At 34.5% G+C, this 23,845-nt stretch overlaps 4 protein-coding genes across 4 annotated transcripts; 1 reads left to right on the top strand and 3 right to left on the bottom strand.

Annotated features, from left to right (window-relative positions):
* Positions 1-1,621: 1,621 nt before the first annotated feature.
* LOC133310081 (ethylene-responsive transcription factor ERF098-like) lies at positions 1,622-2,068 on the bottom strand. The gene has a single exon (XM_061510969.1). The coding sequence runs from the start codon at positions 2,066-2,068 to the stop codon at positions 1,622-1,624; it is 447 nt and encodes a 148-aa protein (XP_061366953.1).
* Positions 2,069-13,965: 11,897 nt separating this feature from the next.
* On the bottom strand, positions 13,966-16,304 carry LOC133310093 (hyoscyamine 6-dioxygenase-like). Its single transcript, XM_061510981.1, has 4 exons — positions 15,883-16,304; positions 15,514-15,764; positions 14,764-15,082; positions 13,966-14,448 (listed from the first exon to the last, which is right to left on the bottom strand). The coding sequence occupies exons 1-4, from the start codon at positions 16,084-16,086 to the stop codon at positions 14,194-14,196; spliced, it is 1,029 nt and encodes a 342-aa protein (XP_061366965.1). The 5' UTR covers positions 16,087-16,304; the 3' UTR covers positions 13,966-14,193.
* A 1,444-nt stretch (positions 16,305-17,748) lies between these two features.
* Positions 17,749-18,771, top strand: LOC133310067 (RING-H2 finger protein ATL16-like). The gene has a single exon (XM_061510954.1). The coding sequence runs from the start codon at positions 17,749-17,751 to the stop codon at positions 18,769-18,771; it is 1,023 nt and encodes a 340-aa protein (XP_061366938.1).
* Positions 18,772-19,881: 1,110 nt separating this feature from the next.
* LOC133310092 (protein KINESIN LIGHT CHAIN-RELATED 1) lies at positions 19,882-23,766 on the bottom strand. The gene is made up of 2 exons (XM_061510980.1): positions 22,014-23,766; positions 19,882-20,291 (listed from the first exon to the last, which is right to left on the bottom strand). Exons 1-2 carry the CDS (start codon positions 23,636-23,638, stop codon positions 20,057-20,059), a joined length of 1,860 nt encoding a protein of 619 aa, XP_061366964.1. The 5' UTR covers positions 23,639-23,766; the 3' UTR covers positions 19,882-20,056.
* Positions 23,767-23,845: the final 79 nt, after the last annotated feature.

Raw genomic sequence — 23,845 nt, 5'->3', positions numbered from 1 at the left:
TTTATGTACTTTTCACAACACCAAAAAAGATCATATTTTCGATGAAATTTCTACGTTGCAAACGATTAAATTTTCATTACAAAATTATTTTTTTCGTTAGAATACTTTTCGTCAAAAAGCGACGAAAATTTTCAACCGATGAAAATTTTTACAAAAATAAATTTTCTATCGAAATTTTCGACGAAATTTAGTTTCCATCACAAGTTTTGACGAAAATGATTTCCTCCATCAAATGTTTTAAACGAAAAAGAATTTTGTCAAAAATTTTAAAATTTCGATGGAAATATATTCTAACGAAAATTTCGACAGAAATTGTTTTATTAGAAATTTTGAGGGAAATGTTTCATTCGAAACTTTCGACGAAATTTAGACTCTGTAAAGATTTTGACAGAATAATTTTTCGTCAAAATTTTTTACGAAAATATTTTCTGTCAATTTTTTGACAGAAATGCGTTCCGTTGAAAATTTTGATGGAAATGTTTTTTTATCAAAAAACTTGACGGAAATATTTTTCGTCGAAAATTTTCGATGGAAATATGTTTCGTAAAAATTTCGACAGAAATTTTTTTTGCCAAAGAGTTTAACGAAAATATTTCCGTCGAAAACTTTGTGCGGAATTTAAATTTTATTAAGAATTTTGATGAAATTTTTTTCGTCAATAATTTTCGATAGAAATGTGTTTCGTTGAAACTTTTGATGCAAATATTTTTCGTCAAAAATTTCGATGAATATGTTTTTTTGTGAAATATTTTTGAAAAATTAGATTTCGTAAAGAATTTTGACAAAAAAAAAATTTGCGTCAAAATTGTTTACAGAAATATTTTTAGTCACAAATTTTTATGGAAATATTTTTCGTAAAAAATTTTGACGTAATTGTTTTACGTCGAAACTTTTCGATAGAAATGTGTTGCGTCAAAATTTTGGACGAAAATATTTTCGTTAAAAGTTTCGACGGAATTTAGATTCTATCAGTAATTTTGACCGATTTTTTTTCTGTATAAAATTTATGTTAGTGATTATGGCAAAATCTAGTTCCGTCTCTAATTTTGTCTTTAGTTTTGACGGAAATTTTTTGACGTATATGATTTTTATCAAAAATTTCATCACTATTTTTGACGAAATATTTTTCGTCAATAAATTTTGTTGGTATTTGAGACTTTTATAATAATATCGCACTTAAAAATGATTTACAATTATGTAGTTTTAACATTTTAATGCTAAGGGTAGATAAGTAATTTTTAATATTTTCTCCCTCAAACCCCTCAAATTGGGAGAACTTTAATTTTAAGAAGAATGAAGGTTTTGGAGAATTTAGTAAAAATTCCCAAATTTTTTTCTTTCTTTTTTTAAACTCACAAACAAGGGAAGAACTTACTAAAACCCTTCCTTCCCTTTTTCTTCTAAAATCAACTCCCAAACAAAGTCTAAAGTGATGTATATTAGGTGACATCAAACTGAAAAGATGTACCATATATATCATTCTTTATTAATCTTACAAACCTTAAAACTAAAGTAAAGTGGTGCCTCAATAGAAATTACGAAGACATTCACTCTAGGTTTGCTTTGAAGTTAATCTAACAGTGAACATTCAAATTCCATATTGTACAGTATAATTGAAATCCTAAGTATACTTATGCATGTCTTTGTTGATGGTATTCTCATCACAATCAAGAAGGTCCTCTAACAATTTGTCATCCAAACACTCGAACTCAATAACTTGTTTACCATGCTCAGTGTTAAGCATTGAAGAAGAAGAAGATGATGGCATTGAAGAAGCTGAAGGTGCTAATGATGAAGAGGAGTTCATAGTAGAACCTGCATTGCATAAAGTATACTCATTTGGAAAATTGAGAATGGCTAAAGCACCTCTCATCTCAAAAGCAGCACGGTCATAAGCTCTTGCAGCCTCCTCCGCCGTGAGAAATGTCCCCAGCCACACACGGGCACTGTGCCGCGCCGGGTCCCGAATCTCGGCGGCAAACTTTCCCCATGGACGCCGCCGCACCCCTCTATATCGAGTTTCTTTTGGTGACTCCTCCTTGGTCTTCTCCTTTGAGTCCTCTTCCATTGTGTGGTTGAGCAAGAACCTTAGCTCCACTCTGTCATTTATATTTGTTACACAAAAGCACCTACATGGCTAGTACTAATGTAGTGGCACATTTTCACCATAGGTTCAATGGACATGGAAATTTATCAATTTGCTGAGACCTATTGATGGAGATTCTTTTGAGAGTTCAACGTATGTGGATCACAAAGTCACCTCGAGCAGTTTTGTTTGGAATTATTCATAAATTAATGTCGCCATATTCATATCCTTGTTCTTAACCAACTAGAAGGTGAGGTCACGAGGACAATATAGATTGCAGGGTTATGGTGAACGAATCACTATAGGTAATAGTTTAATGGATTATTGGAAATATAAAATAACCATTTATCCTACTTGCCATAAATTAATGATCCAACGGTCATATGATCAATTTAGGAGCAGGTCTGATTAGCTTATTATATATTATTTTTAGAGTAAAGTATTTTTTGAATACTTATAACAAAAATTATAAGGCTCGTTTTAATCCCTTAAGAAAAAAGTCGATTTGTGATCCTCTGAAATTTAAAATAGATTTAATTATTCGAAATCGTAGTCTCTCTGAAATTCAAAGAAGACTCATGTTAGTCTCTCAAAAAGACCAACATATATAGATCTATTTTGAATTTCAGAAAGATCACGGATCAATTTTTTTTCCTTTAAAATTAAATTAAATTCCGTAATATTTATTGAGTACAAAAAAAATATTTTACTCTTATTTTTAAGGTACAAGGTTAATTTGGACGGGGACCATGAAGTTAAAATAGTAAAGTTCATTGTTACCAAAAAAAAATAGTAAAGTTCATTCGCCACGTGGGTTATAAGCTGAAACATTGAACTTCAGTAGCTGCCTTACATCATGGTTATAGGTTGAATCTGGAGCCGTGCTGATCGTGGTGGCACCTTTCAATATCTGCGATATTTGCTGTCTCCGGAAAGACCGCAGGAACAAATTAGAACCAATTAATCTAGCTTTATGCAAACATTCAACGGCAATAACTGGCCCTTAAGCTTAAGCAACACGGGCAGCAAAGCATGGTGCGTGTCTTTATAAGTAATCATTTCATATTTTGAAACATAGATTTTCATTTATCTCAAATCAAACTTATCACACAATTTTATGTGATTTCATTGACTACTCTTTTTTCCGTTAATTTCGTCCCTAATGTATTATCATTTTTTACTAGTACTGTAATATTTTGCAGGAAAAAAAATTAAGTATACTGAAAGAGATTCCGTATTAAATGTAATATATTTGAAAAGGATTTCAAATTTATGAGAGGAACATTGTACTTAAAATTTTGGTTTATCATTATATTTTTTAATGTTTTTACAATGTTTTATTAAAATATAGAATGATTCCAAAATATAGAATGATATATTGTTAGAGAATAATATAAACAATTGAAAAAGACCATCACCCAATAACTTAAGTTTTTGAGTTGAATTGATTCTTTATACGATATTAGAGTCTCGGTATCATGGGATCCTCACCACCCCATTTAATTTAGTTAATAATAATTAATTAAGTCTTGTATAGTTTATTAGCACATATATGTGCGCCTGTACATTATCCACCCTTCAAGATTAGTAAGCTCTCGTATGGGGGGCATGTTAGAGAATAATATAAATCATTAAAAGCCTTCACCCACCAATTTAAGCTTGAGTTAAATTGATTATTTACTGACTTAATTAAGTATTAATTAAATGGGGACGGTGACGATGAGTATCGAACTCGTGACATGCTTAAGTTGGTGGGTGGTGACTTTTTAATGGTTTATACTATTCTCTAATATAAATAGATGGATTTGGATCCTCTCATGTAAAAAAGTGGTCATGTTATTTGATCACAACCACTCATTGATAATGAGATAAGAGAGAGAAAAATGTATAATTTTTAAATGAGTGGTTATGATCAAATAATATGGTCACTTTTTCATATGAGAGTATCAAAATCCAAGATAGATAGATAGACAACTCTCTTAGGGGTTGTTTGGTACGAAGATTGTTTTAGAAATCCTGGGAAAGTGGGGTGAGGCAAAAAAAATTTCCAACGTTTGGTATGAGGAAACTAAAAATATTTTCGGGAAACTTTTTTCCCCATTATTTCAGTTTTAACTACAGAATCTCAAACGAAAATACCATCTGATACATGATATTTTTATTTTCTTAGGGAATTAATATAATTTTTTTTTGGTATGCAAAACAAGTTTAACTGTGGGGAATTAATATAATTAACCAACATTTTTGGAAAAATTTTGGACCTACCAAGTACCTTTTTGTAACTTACTCAGAAAAAAAAAATTCTACTATATTCTTAGAAATCTTTTTTTCTTGTAAAAAATATATATTTCTTCTATAAAATGCCTTGCATCTAAGATGAAGTCCCGAGGAATAGTTGCAGCTGTTAGCAGTTAGATCTGGAAGAGTGACCATTTTGCCACACTTGGCAACAAAATTTACCAGACTGCCACGCCAACAGTAAATTTTGTCAAAATGCCACGCGGCATATTTTGCTACACTGTGTAGCGAAATATGTTTGCAAGTAATTCGCTACACAGTGTAGCGAAATATGCCATATTAGGATGCACAGTCAGCAAAAAATGACACGTGTCAAGCAGGCAGAATTCAAGCATAATTCGCTACACAGTGTAGTGTATTTCTGCCTGCTTGACACGTGTCATTTTTGTTGACTATGCAGTCTGACATGGCATATTTCGCTACACTGTGTAGTGAATTACTTGCAAACATATTTCGCTACACAGTGTAGCGAAATATGCCGCGTGGCATTTTGGCAAAATTTACTGTTGGCGTGGCAGTTTAGTAAATTTTTTTGCCAAGAGTGGCAAAATGGTCACTGTTCCGTTAGATCTACTATTTTATGGTTTTTTTTTTTTATTGTGGATTACACTATTTTATGGTTTCTTAAACCAAGGCTTCAACATTCTCTCCATGATTTTGGACCCTTGAATGGACTAAGCCCAAGTTTTGTTTTTGCTCCTTTGTTTTTTTTTTTTTTTTGCTGTGAAACTTCCCTTGCAAAACAATATGTTTTAGCCTTTTAGGTAGGGGTTCTAGTGGGGGTTTGAGTTGACTGGAATAAAAAAGTTTTATCACAGTGCTTCAAAATTAAATTCTTCAATAACTTTACTCCACGAGATTGGAATGTAAGACGTGACTTCAAAATAGAATTATGATCGAAAGTGTTGAGAATATGCAGCTCATTGTACAAGTGAATACTAATAAATATCCCAAGCTTAATTATAAACATTAATAATATCAATAATTTGGTTGTTGAAAACCATTTGCATCCATAAATTGCATATGAAATGGTGATATAGTGCTTTTAAAATATTACTAAACTGAGCAACTTCATTTATTTCTTGAAGGGTCTTTTCTGCCAATATGTCAAGCCTAACAATTTATGTTGTGATAAATTTATGTCTACAGTTGCCAAACTATAGACATAAATTTATGTTGGCAGGAGCGCATGTACCTGTTTAGAGTTAATGTTTAATTTAATCCCACCTTAAATCATTAACGAGGTTGGTGTTAGTACGAGATAAATAAAGAGGCCAATTATACTTAACGGTAATAGAGATGGTAGTAAGATGTGATAAATACATCCAACCTCAAAAAATAATAAGAATAATAACTTGATTGGTTCCAACATTTTACCATTTTACAAAAAGTGGTCCCACATTGGTGACATCTTTACCAAGTGAGTTGAGCAATATCTACCATACATTTGATTACTTTATGCTGGAAGAGCTTAATACAGTTTCTAAGATGTGCTGATATTGGCCTTAAATATCTCAGATATGATTCATTTACCTATTTCTAGTTGGATTTTCAGGCCACAAGTGCCACTTCTCCAAAGGATGACATGGGTGCCTAAAATTGTCCCTCCAAAGATGAACCTTTTTAGTTGCATAGTGGACACTGCTAGTAAACATCCTACATGTCTTGCAAGGATCATCAGAACACAAGTTTTGCTTGTACTCAGCTGGCATCTGAAATAAATGCTTGAAAACACTCAATCACAATATGGTGATAATTCACATACAATTCAGAAGATTATCAAGGTAGCTGAGGAATTGTGTCGTTCATTAAATTCACTGAGATCCCATGATTGATAACTTGTTTCAGTAGGGACAAAACCATACACAAATATTCAAGTATTCAACAAGTGCATTGGAAATCTTATTGTTTGACCAAAAATAGATTTATTAAAAAGAAGAAGAAGTAGTATTAACCTGAAAGAATCCAAACTCCTCAGCAGACTTGATTATCTTCGGAATTGTATGTGAACTATCACCTTTCTGTGCTTCACCACCAATTTTTAGTACCTTGATTCTGCTTCACCAGTGAGACTCTAGGCAAATATGTAGAAGGGTCTTTGTGTTAAAGGAGAAGAACAATAACAGCGGTGCATTATTATATAAATGACTCATAACAATTCATAATGAAATATTGGTTAAAAAAACAGGGGTGGCTGTTATGTTATTTTCTCCGTCACCTCTTACAAAATATCATTACCCCTCCACGCAACTACAAATTTGTCATCTTCTTCCAAAAACTAGTGCATGGCATTATCTTGAAATATCAAAGGTGTGCATAAGTGAGTTTGGAAATTCATCTGACTTAAAGCAATACATGCTGCAATCTTGGTGACTGCTGAAGCATATGAACATCATGAGTAGGTACCACGATTTCAGCATTTAAGGTTATGTCATGGATGCTTGTTCTTTTCCTTTCCTTCTTAGGGGCACCTTGAGCGAGATGAAGGAAGTATTTTTGTGCATGACTAGCAACTTTGCTTGGATTTCTTGTCTTAACATAATATCTAGCAATGCTTCTTCAGTCTCCCCTACCAAATATCTGCAGCCCCTGAAATAACCTATCACAAAAAAATAAATGGGTACTCGTGATTTTCAGTCACATGATTAATAATAATAATTAAGAAGGAAAATTATATTTACAAACTTGGTAAAACACTCTTGAGTATATATAGTGTTACCCGTCAGATATAGTGTAGTTTATAAATTTGTAAAAAAAAAATTGTCAATATAATTCTACTTTAATTAAAAATGTAAAAAAAATATATATATATCCATTTTAAGAAGAGTCACCGGACTAACACATTTTTATATACTTCAAGATATGTTTAAGAGTTGCTCTTAGGAGCACAGAGGAAGAGAAAGAAAAAGAAGGACTCTTCCCCTTATTTATGAGTTTACAAAAATGGGAAAGAAAAGAGGAGATTTTGTAAAACCATCAAATACCTTTCTCAACCTTGAAATTATAATTCTCTCAATTTTGGGAGTTTGAGGATGATTTTTAACCAAGGTGAAAGAAATATCCTCATTTACCTTGCTTTCCTCCAAACTCACAAACACGCTAAAAGTACAAATAATAACGGCTTAAAATAAAGGGAAAATTATTTATCATTTTAAATGACACAACTTATATTTTTTCACTCTCACAAAGAGGTAGAACTCACACCTTTATTTTTTGTCAACTCTCTCTCCTCCTTTGTCTATCTCTTTCTTAAAATGACACAACTTTACATCATTTAAAATTACACACACTTTTCCCAAAAATAAATGGGTTTGGCCTTCACATGCACCGGCAGCAAGTCATCGGAGTAAGCCGGCAACAAGACTCGACCAGACTCAAACTCCAACAAGTCATGGACCAACACCTGATAATGATCCTTCACCTCCTCCGGTGATTTCCTGAGGACACGAGCGGCTACTTTTTCCCAAAGCTCCGGCTCTGGCATGCCATCCGGGAATATGGCGAGGGCGTCCTCGAAGGCAGTGTCCTACTCCCGAGTCCAGTGAGTCATCACTCCACTACCAGTCTCTTGCTGCGGAAATTGAGACATTCTTTCTTTCTTTTCCTTATTTAGTTGACTTTTAACGTAGCAAAGCCAACAATCACCACTCACCAGTCATTACTCATTAGGGTGTTAATGAGCCGAGCCGAGTCGAGCTTTGATCTTAAAAGATTAAGTCTGTGTATAAATGTAATGTGTCAGCCTGACTAAGCCTCTGTTATGAACATAATTATCCGCGTGTGGCCTGTCTTATTTACAAAAAAATAATAATCTGGTTTAACCTGTTAGCATATTTAAAAAAAAATAAGACAATAAAAATTTACTGAAACAGAATATACAATCAACAACACTAGTAATTTCATAAATATTCATAAATTCAATGTATATCCAAACAACATAATATAGAACAAAATCATTCAAAAAATCTGTTTATCTAATAAAATAGGGTGAAATGGATTGAGGAGAGAGAAAAGACTATTACAAGTAGTATCAAAAATATAAAATAAAAATAAAAATTAATATACTAAGTAAAGGGTCCTGATTTGTAGGGCTGCACAAAATAATTGGTTCACTTGCCCCGCCCTTGATCTGACCCATAAATACCCATTTTTTTTGAACTGGATTTAATACAGACTCACTTTATTTGGGTCAGGATTTAGACCTGACTCATTTAATAATTAACCCATTGATCCAAAACTTGACCCATACCCATTATGCGAAAAAAAATGAAAAAAAATCACAATTACAGTAAAAGAAAAGTTTTAACGTAAAACAATGACGTCAAAATTTTTTACGGAAAATATTTCCACAAAATATTTTCGCAAAAATTTTTGACAAAAAATATTTTCATCGATATTTGTGACTAAAACCATTTCTGTAAAAAAACTTTGACGAAATATTTTTTTTGTCAAATTTTTTTACGGAATCTAAATTTCGATAAAATATTTCACAAAAAAATATATTCATCAAAAATTTTGACGAAACACATTTCCATCGAAATTTTTTGACCGAAAAAAATTTCATCAAAATTCTTTGCATATTTCAAATTTCGGTGAAAGTTTTTGATGAAAATATTTTCGTTAAACTTTTTGACAAAAAAAAATTTCGTCGAAATTTTTAGCGAAACACATTTCTATCGAAAATTTTTGACTAAATATTTTCGTCAAGTTTTTTGATAAAAAATATTTCCATCAAAAATTTCACACATTTCTGTAAAAAAAAATCGTAATATTTTTTGACAAAAATATTTCGATAAAAAGTTTTGACGGAAAAATATTCTGTCGAAATTCTTTAGAAAATCTAAATTTCGTCGAAAGTTTCGAATGAAACATTTCCCTCAACACAATTTCCATTGAAAATTTCGACGAAACACATTTCCATCAAAAACATTTGACGGAAAAAAATTTCATCAAAATTCTTTACAAATTTCGGTGCAAGTTTTCGACAAAAAAAATTTCGTTAAAATTTTTGACAAAAAAAAAAATTCATCAAAATTTTTAGCGAAACATATTTCTATTTAAAATTTTCAATTAAATATTTTCGTCAAGTTTTTTGATAAAAAATATTTCCATCAAAATTTTGAACGGAACACATTTCTGTAAAAAAATTTCGTAAAAATTTTTAACAAAAAATATTTCGATAAAAAATTTTGACGGAAAAAATATTCTGTCAAAATTCTTTAGAGAATCTAAATTTCGTCGAAAGTATCAAATGAAACATTTCCCTCGAAACAACTTCTGTCGAAATTATCGTCAGAACACATTCCCATCGAAATTTTGAACGAAAAACATTCCGTCAAAATTTTTGACAGAATTCTTTTTTCGTTTAAAACATTTGATGGAAGAAATCATTTTCGTCAAAACTTTTGACGGAAACTAAATTTCGATAGAAAATTTATTTTTGTAAAATTTTCATTAGAGAAAAGATTTCGTCTCTTTTCAACAAAAAGTTTTCCGATGAAAAAATAATTTTGTGACGATTTTTTTTTCATTTGCAACGTAGAAATTTCGACGAAATTTTGTGAGGAAACCAAGTCAAAAACGGTCAGGTCAGATTTGACCCACTTCAGAAACCAAGTCAGGTCAGATCTGATCCAGTTCTGAACTAGTTCAACAAAATCCAAACCAAGTCAGACCTAACTTGGATCAAATTAAAGCGGGTCGGGTCAAAATACCTGACCTATAAAAACCAAATTAGGTCGAGTCGGACAAAAATCTGACCCGACCTGACCCATGCATAGCCTTACTGATTTGTTTACCACCCCTAAGTGTCATAGCTTGTAAAATGATGAGGAAAAAATATTTGTTTTGGTGATTTTTCATCGGGAAAAATATTTGTGAATTTAATGGGTATAATTTTCTGGATAAACTTTTTCCTTTTTTTATTTTTCTTTTTTTGATATTCTTGATTCTGGAAGAGATAGAGTATCTTTATTTGAATTTTGGTTGTTCAACTAAAAATTATGAAAATTAAATTTTGAAAAATTAAAAGATTTATCCTGATCCTAAAATGAGGTGGTTTAAACCTAAAATGGTTAAGCGAAAAATTCCGAGTTCTTAGCAGTCGTCCCGCCAAATTCTGTTTCTGGGTATCGTCAACTTCCCTCTTTCCATGTTTTCTGCTTAGTCAAAGGTAACTAACTTTATCTCTTTCCATCTATATTTTGTTTTTGCTAAAAAAAAAAGAAACCATCTTTTAATGCTTAAATTCTTTATATTTTCTGTGATACTGAACATCGGATTTGTGAGGGGTTTTCAAGCAGCGATTTTTATTTTTTTTATTTTAAAATTCTTTTATGCTTGGGACCAATAGATTGAACATAAAAAAAAAAAAAAAAAAAACATTTTCTCAGTATATCAACCAATTTCTCACAGACCCCATCTTCTACACACCCTCTTTTCTTCTTTCTTTTTCTTTTCTTTTTTTCTTTTCTTCTTTTGGCATAAGAAACTGTAAGGGAAAGATAGAAGAGTGCAATGAGGTACTCAACAATGAAATAAGCAAGCACCAAATTTATTTTGTTTTGACTTTATAAATTGGAAAACTCATTCATTTTCAAGCGTTCTAAGAATCATTCCAAAACATAGAATGATAGATAGTTCGTGAATAGTTGTAGCAGTTAGCGGTTAGTTCTGCTATTTTCAGGTTTCTTGAACCAAGGCATCAACATTCTCTCTATGATTTCAGACCCATGAATGGGCTAAGCCCAAGTTTTGTTTTTAACTCTCTTTCTTTTTTGGTGCAACTTCCTTTGCAAAACAATAACATGTTTTAGCCTTTAAGGTAGGGGTGCTACTGCTAGTGGGGGTTTGAGTTTTGATTGGAATAAAGTTTTATCACGGTGCTTCAAAATTAAATTCTTCACAAATTTTATGTTAAGAATAAACATGTCAGTTTAGTTTTTAATGGGTTTAATTAAACAGTCAGTTTAATTTTTAATGGTTTTAAATTTGTCAGTTATGGATAGTTTATGAGTCATAAGTTTAGCATTTAATTTTAGGAGTTTTGAAAGTTAAGAGTCAGTCGTTATGTTTTGTTATTAAGTTTGGCTTTAATTGTGGTTTATGGCTATTTAGTGTTGCAGTTTTATAAAGGAAAACTATAGCCTATAAATAGTCTAGTATATTGTTTGAGAAACATAGAATTGAGAAGCAACGAAGTTTAGTAAAATATTTCACAGAAGTTTGTTCTCTTTCTCCACAAGTCCTCACGACATTCTTGAATAGTTGTTTTATTTGTTGATTTTGTATTTGAGCGATCCTACAAATTGGTATTAGAGCCGTGGAGAAAAAGAGCGAGTTGGTGGTGCCACTCTTCCATGGAGATAAGGATGAAGCATTAGATTGACTTCTCTGACTTCTCTATTTGAAGGAACATTTTCGGAAAGAAAAAACCTGGACGAAGGACAAATGGCAGGTGGCCATGAGAAGACTCAGAGGAAGCACAATCAAATGGTTCCGTACATGGAACTGCCGCGACTTTAATAATATGTGGAAGGATTTTCTAATGGCCTTCATAACAAAATACTTGCCTGGACGGTTTGATCTGATTAATGAAGAAGATGAAATCTTCAATGATGATGATGAAGATGAGGAGAATGATGCGGATGAAGAAGAGACCGAGATGGCAGAATCCGAGGTTGCCAACGGCAACGCATCCGCAGAGGAGATTGACGTGTCAGAACGCGTAAGAGACGACTCGGAGAAGAAGACGATGGAGATGACAGTGGCCGAAGGAGCCGAGATAGAAGAGGAGGAGAACAAGGGAGCCGAGATAGAAGAGGAGGAGAACGAAGGAGCTGAGATAGAAGATGATGAGAACGAAGGAGCCGAGATCGAAGTGGAGAAGGACGAGAACGACGAGTCCATTGTCAAGGTAGAAGACTTCGTGGAACCTGAGTGTCTAGAGACCGAATCGAAAATCGGAAAGGAGATTGAGAAGCCGAGGTGCTTGATGAAGACCGACATGGAGGAGACCGCGAATCCGAGTTCCGTGTTGATAACCGGGATGGGGGAGATCCCGACAAAATCACCGAGTTCATGTTTTGGAGAAGAGCTCGACCCCGGCGTGATGAGGTTGATGTCGGAGACCGGCATAGGCGCGGTTCAGGTTGGAAGTCAGAAGTCGGAGACTGCATTAAATTCATGGTGGAAGTGGAAGATGTCGACACCACTGAAAAGAGACCATTTCCCTGAAGGACGGTGGTCTGAGATTCTATCGATGAGGCGCGTGGAAGCTGGACTCGATGAAGAAGAACCCGGCGATGAAGAAACTGAGAGCGGAAAAATGGAAGGTGCGATTGTGGATAGGGAACTCGGCGATGAGGAGCCTAGAGTTACTTTTATGGCGGAATCATTTTGGCTCAAGCGTAAACCAGAAGAAGATCGTGGGGCGGAATCAGAAAATGATGCGTTGAGTTATTTGCTTGATGATGGGAATCAACGGTCCTCAATGAGTCCTCAATGAGTGATGGGGTTATTATGGTTGATGAGGCCCAACGTGCTATTAATGTAGCACATGTTGAATCTGAAAGTATTAAAATTGGCATAGGTGTTGTAAAACTAATTGGACGTTATAGTGATCATACGTGTAAGAATGGATGTGGAAGTATATCGGAGGATGAGGTCGACGGAGAAAAATTCAAGATTGTCTATCTTCCACCAATGAAGGAACCGCCGGACAAAAAAAATCATGAAAGAAGCAAGCATATTGACGTCCGTTTTCACTTCATCCGGGATCAAGTAAAGGAAGGAAATGTGGAGTTATTACATGTGGCAAGTCAAGACCAAGTAGGAGATATTTTCACAAAACCACTGCCGACGTTACTACTGGAAAACTGCAAAAGAATGATTGGCATGAAAGATGGCAGAAACATTTAAGTTTACGGGAGAGTTTTGTTAAGAATAAACGTTAAATGTCAGTTTAATTTAAACCCATTAAAAACTAAACTGACATTTAACGTTTATTCTTAACAAAACTCTCCCGTAAACTTAAATGCTTCTGCCATCTTTCATGCCAATCATTCTTTTGCAGTTTTCCAGTAGTAACGTCGGCAGTGGTTTAATTAAACAGTCAGTTTAATTTTTAATGGTTTTAAATTTGTCAGTTATGGATAGTTTATGAGTCATAAGTTTAGCATTTAATTTTAGGAGTTTTGAAAGTTAAGAGTCAGTCGTTATGTTTTGTTATTAAGTTTGGCTTTAATTGTGGTTTATGGCTATTTAGTGTTGCAGTTTTATAAAGGAAAACTATAGCCTATAAATAGTCTAGTATATTGTTTGAGAAACATAGAATTGAGAAGCAACGAAGTTTAGTAAAATATTTCACAGAAGTTTGTTCTCTTTCTCCACAAGTCCTCACGACATTCTTGAATAGTTGTTTTATTTGTTGATTTTGTATTTGAGCGATCCTACATTTTACACCACGAGATTGGAATGTAAGACGTGACTTCAAAATAGATTTATGTTCGAAAGTGTTGAGAATATGCAGATCATTGTACAAGTGAATACTAATAAATATCGCAAGCTTAATTATAAACATTAACAATATCAATGTTTTGGTTGTTGAAAACCATTTGCATCCACATATTGCATATGAAATGGTGAAATAGTGCTTTAAAATAGTGCTAAACTGAGCAACTTCATTTATTTCTTGAAGGGTCTTTTCTCCCAATAAGTCAGTCAAGCCTAACGCTCAGAAAGATGCCAAGGCTTCCCATCATTACATCATTGATATCATACTTATTCATACCTTATATGCTGTCCAAATTTCAGTTAATTTTTTGAGCCTCAAATGCTTTCAGCACCACATCTGTGTCGCCATATTTGGCAAAGTAGTGCGCATTGAAGTCCTTGTATTTGAAAGACTTAAAAAGTGGCGGGTGATGTTCATTAGTGAGAGCTTGTGCTGGCTCTACGATACATTCATCTGAAGGAGCTACAAAAAATGCAGCACTTGTGCGTGCTTCACGTGAATTTGTCACAGCCCGGTGCTCAGCACTCTGTAACTTACCATTACTAATTATCTGCAGCCCAATGTAACCCACCACAATAAGTCAGCAAAAATTTGCCAGAGTACATTTATGCAAACTGAAAAAATTGAAAAAAAAAAGGAACAAAAATTTTCCTCCATGGAGGTAGTGCTATTTGGAAGTAATTGGAATTTGGAACCAATATATGGTATCACCACAAAATTGAATCTAAACAAATATGAGACTAATCCTAACAAATATCTAATTTTGACCTCAAAGGCTTACTCTTTTGATAGTTTGTCCTTTCTATTATTAATTTAGTTTTAGTTCATTGAAATGAAAGTGCTTCATAGATTTCAGTAAGTGTACCTGCAACTGGTAGCCTATGTTTACCACAAATGCATGAGGAAGAGGCTCAACAGCGATCCACTTTCCATCCTTGAATACTTGAAGGCCGCATACATCATCTTGCAGTAAAATGGTTAAGAGGTTAGGATCTGAGTGCTTAGTTATTCCAAGTGTCAAACTTGGTTCAGGGCATGGTGGATAATGATTAACTGACATGGTCATTGACCCAGTAAGATCATTGTCAAAATATCCACACTTCAGACCAAGCCCTTCACTAATCAAACTCAAGATCCTCGAAGCCAACTTTTTAACTTCAACTGAACAACCACCAACACACTCTCTGTGAAAAAAAATATATTAGAACTACTGGTGACTTAAATTTATATTGGCAGGAGTGTATGTATGTACCAGGTTAGAGTTTTTGTTTAATCCCACCATAAATCATTAACGAGGTTGGTGTTAGTACCAGATAGATATAGATATACTTATCCCCTCTATTAGGGTCCAATAATAGAGATGGTAGTAAGACGTGATAAATATATATTGATAATAAATATATCCAACCTCATAAAAAATAATAAGAATAATAAATTAAATGGTTCCACTTCCAACATTTTACCATCTTTATCAAGTGAAACTACGTCCACACTGTTATCTGCTGAGTTGAGCAATATCTACCATACATTTTATTACTTTATGCTGGAAGAGCTCAATATAGTTTGTAAGATTTTATGATATTGGCCTTAAGTATCTTAGATATGATTCATTTACCTGTATCTAGTGGGATTTTCAGGCCACAAGTGTTGCCACCGCTCCAAAGGATGACATTGGTGCCTAAAATTGTCCCTCCAAAGATGAACCTTTTCAGTTGCATAGTTCACACTGCTAGTAAACATCCTACATGTCTTGGAAGAATCATCAGAACACAAGTTTTTCTTGTACTCAGCCGGCATATGAAATAACTCCTTGAAAACACTCATTGTTTCGTTCATTAGATTCACTGAGATCCCATGATTGATAACCTGTTTCAATATGGACAACCATCTACAAATATTAATTCTAGTATTCAACTTGTGCATTGGAAATCGTATTGTTTGACCAAAAATAGATTTATTCGAAAAAAAAAAAAGTAGTATTAACCTGAAAGAATCCAAACTCCTCAGCAGCCTTGATAAGCTTCTGAATTGTATGTGTTCTATCACCTTTCTGTGCTTCACTGAGATCAATCACTGGGATGTCGTTGCTGCAGGGGATTTTGAGGTTCCCTGGTCTTGATTCTGGTGGGAATATGTAGTCCTCAGGGAGGGATAGGACATTGGACCAGTTTGATATAAGAGTCTCCATCAATTTTTAGTACCTTGATTCTGCTTCACCTGTGAGACTTTAGGCAAATATGCCGAAGGGTCTTTGTGTTAAAGGAGAAGAACAATAACAGTTGTGCATTATTATAGAAATGACTCAACAATTTATAATGAAATATTGATTAAAAAAAATGGTGGCCGGTCTTATGATACTTTCTCCACCACCTCAGACAAGGAATCATTACACCTCCACGAAACCACAAAATTTGTCATCTTCTTCCAAAAACTAGTGCTTGACATTATCGTCAAATACCAAAAGCGTGCGGCTTAAGTGAGTTTGGAAATTCATCTTACTTAAAGCAATACATTCTAGGCGATGTTGATAAAACATTACCGGGAAATACAATTACTAAGAATACGGTAGAAAGTGAGTTTGATAGGAAAGTTAAAAAAAAGTTATTTCTTAGGTCAAAATATTACCGGAAAAATTGAGTTAAATTTTCTGAGTCTATATTTGGTTGAAGGTAAAATATCAATAGAAAAATGAGATGAAATTATCAAACTAACCCTTGACTAAATATAAAGAAGACTCTTTCTCTCCGACTTTCTTTTGGCACATTTTTTTAGAAAGAATATTTGTATTCATTGCTTTTTTTCTTACTTTTTGGTTTGATGGGGTAACAAGAATACCACCCTCGGGATAGTATTCTGAAATAGCAAAAATTTTCAATTATACACAAACTATATTGCTATGCAAATTCGAATGATGGACAAATTTTTTAAAACTTCCTACCAAACATAGTCAACTAGGAAACCCATCTCAACTTTCTCAATCATAAACCTCCTACCAAACACCCCCTCCCCCTCGTTAGAGAAATAATTGAGAAGCATTTGTACAATGGGAAGTGCCGTTTTATCACTATAATATATTTTTACATTATCACTCAATTATGCATTACCATGTCATTAGAAGAATAAATTTTTCTTGATGATATGATAATACATAATTAAGGAATATTGTAAAATATTTAACATTGGATCAAAATTGAATCTAAAATAATATGTAGTAAAAAGTTTTTCGCCTTAATGTGGGTTAAAAGAAGTCTGGTTGATACAAAAACAACTGTTAGTTATATATGAGATGCCCTGTATATATGTACTTTTATTTTTCATATTTTCATTTTATTTGCTGTTAATGTAATCAATCTGAACACATGCTTGGAGCATGCCGTAGTAAGGTAGTAGGACCATCAATGACACTAAGCTGAGGATGGGGGGTAAAAATGCAACGTTCAGATAAGAGAAGATAGAAAACTCCAATAGTAACTAACACACTTAAAATAGGCTACAATTACATTAATACAAACTCCCACTTTGTATACCTTCCTCATTAAGTCAAATCTTGACCCCTTGTGCTTCTCTTTAAGTTGTTCATTTTCCTTGTAATCAGCACATGTGCCTGTTAGTCTGTTACTTAGAACTAATCCATTTCATTGATAGGTACTTACACTTTCCTCAAGACTTCTTTTAACTAATTAACATAAAACTTTTACTATCTTATTAAATTTAGTTTGATTGCATGACTTCTTTATATCCAAGACAAGATGATTTCTTTCTTTACATTACTAATCCCATTAGTCAAACCTATTTATTCCATGAACCTAAACTTTAAGGCATTCCATATCTCCCATTCAGAGCTTTGATTATGGCACTGGACAAGAACTACTCCTACAAGCTTGGATATCAAGCTCTCCCACCCATCAAAACCCTCCACTACCCACCACAACCTGCTTCAGACTATGCTTTTCCCATATTTGCCATTGCTGTGCTCAGCATATTGGCCACCGTTTTGTTGCTCCTCAGTTACTTTACTTTTTTGAGCAAATGCTGCTCAAACTGGCATCAAGTTAACCCGGTAAGATGGATTTCCATCCTGCGAGCTCGACCGAACGAGGATCCCTTCATAGCATTGTCTCCTGCCATGTGGAACCGGGGGCTTGATGAATCTGTCATCAGAGAAATCCCAACTTTTCAGTTCATAAAAGGAGAAGGTGGGAATCAAAGTGTGTATGGCTGCGTGGTTTGTTTGACTGAGTTTCAAGAACAGGACGTGCTAAAAGTTCTACCTAATTGCAGCCATGCCTTTCACTTGGATTGCATTGACATTTGGCTTCAGACCAATGTCAATTGTCCTCTTTGTAGATCAAGCATTTCAGGCAACACACACTGTCCATTGGACCATATCATAGCTCCAAGTTCTTCTCCTCAGGATTCTCAATTACCCTCTAACATGATGGGTAGTGATGAAGATTTTGTGGTTATTGAACTTGGGAGAGTATTGCCACAGGCGCAACAAGAAAGAAATGACTCAAGGGGAAGCCTAGCACAGAGTAGAAACCACTCTACAAGGAAGGTGGAGCAGCAGAAGCTTGGAAACTTGAAACCAAGGAAGTGCCACCATGTTTCCATCATGGGAGATGAGTGTATTGATATTAGAAAGAAAGACGACCAGTTTTGTATTGAGCCTATTAGAAGATCTTTCTCAATGGATTCTGCAAAAGATAGACAACTTTACTTGGATGCTCAAGCCATTATACAGCATAATAGGCATCAGAATGAGGCTAGTGCTAGTGAGGATTGTAATAGCAGAGGTCGAAGAGCATTCTTTCCATTTTGTTATGGAAAGGGATCCAAAAATGCAGTCCTTCCTTTGGAGAAGGATGTTTAATGTCAGTTGATTTTCAATTATTTTTCCCTTCTCATTTTCTATTTTGTTTTCTTTATTTCCAGTTATCAAAATGAAGATCTTTAAATTCAAGTAGGCTCAGTTATCAAAAAGAAGTAAGATCTTAAAATCTTAGTAGTGGTAAACGTAGTGACTTAGTGAGTTTGACACTAGGATTGTTGTGGGAAAAAATAAAATGCTTCTAGTACCATTGCTTAAATTACAAGGTGCAGGTCTTTTCCTTTCTGAAGTTTAGTTTTTACTCACAAATGATTGTGAATGATTGTTGGTAGGGTATCAGTTCCATATAACTCTTTTTTAGTGGGTACTAGTATTAGAGAAGTTGTCAAAACATTTTGTTTCTGTGTCCATCTTTTCTTCATGCTTATGCTGTCATGTTCATGATTCCTATTCCTTTATTTGAGTGTGTGGATTTGGGCCCGGGGAATGGGAAGGTAGGTGGGAGAATGCAGCGAGACAGAGCAAACAAACAGGTATGATTGGGAGAAGCTATTTGTTGGAAGCCAGATCAGAGGGACCCATACAATAAGAACCCATAAGTACTAGCATGAGAAATGTCTATTTTGAAATTTATCACAAGTTCCTTTTTGCCTCACCGCAATCATATGAATATTGGGCAACTACATACCACAGCAATAAATATGGCTTGATATTGATACTGTAGCTGGTATTCCACCTCTATCCATGTTCCTCTAAACCACTACCCTCCCCATGACTAGGGGTTATTAGACCTTTTGTGAGGTCACAATATATCATGAAGGGTACATGCAATAGATGTATGATAGAGATATCTGTCAAGAATCAAGAGAACATAAATGAATTAAGGATTAGCTTATACAAAATAATTTAGGACTTGAGCACCTCTTTCTCTGTAAAATGTAAATAGCACTTCATGGCTGACTTACACATAGCTGCCACATGGACTTCCATTTAGAATATAATTTCAAAAACCCAGCGGTTAATAGGTTGATGAATGATTCCTACATTAATTATTCTGTGTCTTACTACCAACGATTCAAATTACCATTTTGAAATTATTATATTATTTGAAGAGGAAATTCCATAATAATGAATAATGACAAAGTACCACTAAGAAAATCAAATCAGAGTAATATAATGACAAACCCCAAATATATGATTGAGATATATAACTACAACTTAATTTCAGTTATTATTACCTAAATAAATCCGTAAAGAAATCTCCAACCCAGCAACCAATTATCAATACCATAAAAATTCATGAGAATATGCAATGGCAATAAGTTTGCTAAGCTGTTCTTGATTGATGTAATGGCATGTCAGGCTCGGAGCTCCTGGATGCTGTAGGTGTATGAGGTAAGGGCAAAGCCTTCATAGGAAACTCATTCGCAGAGGCACCGCGTGCTTTTTCCTTTAATTGTTCAAGAAGCCGGTGTGCTTCTCTAAATTCATCTCTTGCACTTGCTCCATGGTTTTCCCAAGCATCAATAACTTGTTGTTGAAACTCAATTGCAATGGCATAACTGCAATTCCAATACTCAATTTTTTTAAAAATCGAACATAAATATATCCCTTTGACCAGACATATATCACTTGCCAATGCCACGACAAATATATTAAACAATTAGAGATAGTTGCACATCTCCCTAGAGAGACAGAAGGGAAAACAAGAGACAGAAACATGCTTGCACAATCCATTCACCCAATAAGAGAGTATAGTTACATTTGATTCGTCTATTAAGAGAAGCTCTGAACTGGGAACAACCAAGGCTCAAATATAAACACATTCTTCCCATTCCCAAAGTTTATTGCAATAAAAAATAAATATTATATCGCTCGATTCACTTTCTAATACAAGTAAAGGAGAAATGGAACAATTAAGAAAATTTTAAGTAAACAATTTTAAGCATCTCAGACAACTAAGATAACAAAATACTTCCTTAAACTAGAAGTAGACCAGAGGTTAGATGGATAAAAAGTAGGGAGGTAATATTACATATTTTGGTTCTTGCAAGAGACATTATAGAATGTCAAATACTGTTTTGCAGAAAGTAATATGTGCATACTGGAATACTGACATTACAGCTTAAAAATAACAACCCTTTCTTTCCTATTTGAGAAAGGAAAAGGTGAGGAAAATCTGCACACTTAATGATTGACACTACAGCATAAAAATAGCAACCGTCACTTTCCTATTTACCAATATTAACCCGGAATCAAGAGTATTTGGGTTTGAATTTAATGAATCATGAAATCCAACTCAATCACCAATAATAATAATTAAACATAAGAGGTAGCTTACCAAAAATCTTAAGTAATCAATCTTTAACATAACATCTTCGTATTTATTTGCAGCAATATGAAATAACACATGCAGATGGTGGCAAACATAATTGTAGATTCTCCAACATGAACTTGAGATATAAACTACATGTCATATGTGCTCAACAAACAGCAACTGCACTATAGGATAAAACTCCAACATAAATTCCCAGGATAGGATCATGTACATAACAACTTTAAAAATGAAATCTGTGTAGACTGCAAATAAAATAACATCTTCAATTGAGCTCAAACTGGACCGAACTCAATCATGAAATAAGTTTCACAGAAAGTTCAAAATGGAAGCAAATCTTTGATGGCTGTCTACTTGCAGCATTTCAATATGTGAATATGGGCTCAGGACATAATCCCGTATACTCAAGACCTACCCTCAAGGATTTCTGTTTCAACTCAATTACATTTCATCTAATATTTGAAGAATAAACTCTTTGCTGTGCGACCACCAAATCAGAAATCTTTTGTAAGTGGTTTACAAATTAACTCATTTTTAGGAGGCAATAAAACTTAGTTTGAGAGATGATAAGAACAATATGAGATGGAGACACATAAAGTAAAAGGACTAGGAGCCTTGCATAATTAATTATTATTAGGAAGCAGTCAGTAAACATAACGAGAAAACACATACAGATATATTAATCATTGTACAGCCTTTTTTTCTGTAATACATTGTTAAAGTAGAGTGCATGAGAATTCAGCCATCCAGGAATTTCACAATAGTTCTGACGGAATCTGGATGGTACAATGTAGGGTATGTGTTCAAAAGTTAAGTGTTTAGACCACTAGAGTTACATAGGATGAAGAACATTATATATTATAATAAATGTACCCTACACAAATTGTTCATAGAATCAACAAATCAAGAGAAACAATATGTGAAGTAAAACCAATAAAACTATGCATACCTTCCCATCTCACCATAAGCCTTTGACAGGTTCTGACAAGCTTCAATTGTATCTGCATGATGTGGACCAAGGGATACATCCATGATATCCTTTGCTACTAAAAACATCTGTGCTGCTGACTGGGGTCTATCCAACTCTAAATATGCTGCCCCCAAATTGTTGTAAATATAACCCACTCCAAAATGCTTGGGACCAAAGCTATCTTTCAATCTTTCAGCAGCACTTTCCAAATAAGGAATAGCCTGTTGCACCTTGCCTGTCAGCATTAGTAACCACCCTATTCTTGCAGAGACACTTCCCTCCGAGTGCTGCTCTTGTGGAAACTTCTCAAGCAAAGCTAGTGCCCTCTTCAGCAACGAAATTGCAGTTTCAAACTCATTCATGGTTTCATACTGCATGGATATCTCCGAGTATGCCTCAGCAACTTCCACCGGGGATATCCGTTCTCTTTTGTCAAGAATCCCAAGAGAAATCTCTAAACACCTCTTGCAGTCTGCAAACTTTTCCTGATTACATAATGCTTTTGCCATTGATATGAGCACAAGTGTTCGAGTCTCACTGTCCTTATCAGTCTGCTGTACAACATTCCTCAAAGTACCAACAGCCTCATCATATCTTCCCAGAGCAATCATCATATTTGCAGCATCAATTTCCGCGCGCAACAAATCAGAGTTAAGATTCCAATTCTTCAAAATCCTTTGCGCCAAAACATTCTGCTCCAGCGCCTTCTCATGTTCCTCCAACCCGCTATACACAATTCCAAGAAGTTTCCTATCATGTGCAACCTCTACAGAATTCTGCCCCAATTGCTTTTTATGTATCTCCAACGCCTTCAAACAATAAGGCAAGGCTTCCTTAAAGTTCAAAACCGCAACATAAGCTTCAGCCAAGTCACGGTTTGCTTTGCCTAACTCTCCACTATCTTCCCCAAAAGTCATCTCTTTAATCTCCAAACACTTCTTAAGATTCTCAAGTGCCTCTTCCCTCCTCCCCATGGCAGTCTTAACATTTGCCAACTCAAGTTGCACAGCATGAAGCACAGGCCTAACATCATCAACACTCTCACCCTCAACCTGCAACCTACCCAATACCCTATTTGCCCTATTAAGGTACCCCAAACTATCACTAAACCTTTTTAAGCTATAATTAACGGACCCCATCAACTGCAAAGCCATGGCAACAGGCAAAGAAGGCTTGTTATCTTTATCCAAAGCTTTCAAAGCTCTGTGAGCAAAAGAAAGAGCTTTTTCAGGGTCCTCACCTTCGTGGTCAAGTTTGAGACCAATTTTCAATGAAGCCCAGCCAAGCTCTCTCTCATTAAAAGCTCCTTCCTCCATAACCCTGAAAGCCTTGAGCATTTCCTCAATGGTTTCTGCAGACTCAAAAGCTTCCTCAAGGTCTGATTTTTCCTTTATTTTGCGCTGCCTTGAGGGGATTTGAGAGGGTTTCTCGATCAGGGTCTCCATGTATCGAAATGGAGTGAGGGAAAAATTGGTGGGTCTCGTGAGAATTCCGTTGCAGCGATTGAGAGGTGCATAGGTTCTAGAAAGGAGAGGAGACAAAGAACTTGTTCTGCGACGAGCAAAGTGAGAGAACAACGCGATCGAATTCCAGAGGTTTCTCATGTTTCTTTTTTATGTTCCTGTTAAGACGTTGAGTTGTGTGTTTTAAACCTTGGCAAAACCCTCGAAGGAGATATTCATTTTCTGCAATCTTATTATTATTATATTTTTTCTTAAACTTTATTTTTATATAATTTTTTTTTTCTTAAACTTTAATTTCCAGTTTATCGATGCTTCTTCCTTCATAGATTTAATCTCTCAAATGTAATG

Source organism: Gastrolobium bilobum, unplaced genomic scaffold (assembly GCF_033153095.1).
Source record: "Gastrolobium bilobum isolate Gb01-03AN ecotype WA unplaced genomic scaffold, APGP_CSIRO_Gbil_v1 utg20487, whole genome shotgun sequence".
NCBI classification, from domain to species: Eukaryota; Viridiplantae; Streptophyta; class Magnoliopsida; order Fabales; family Fabaceae; genus Gastrolobium; species Gastrolobium bilobum.
This window is presented reverse-complemented; position numbering and strand designations above follow the sequence as displayed.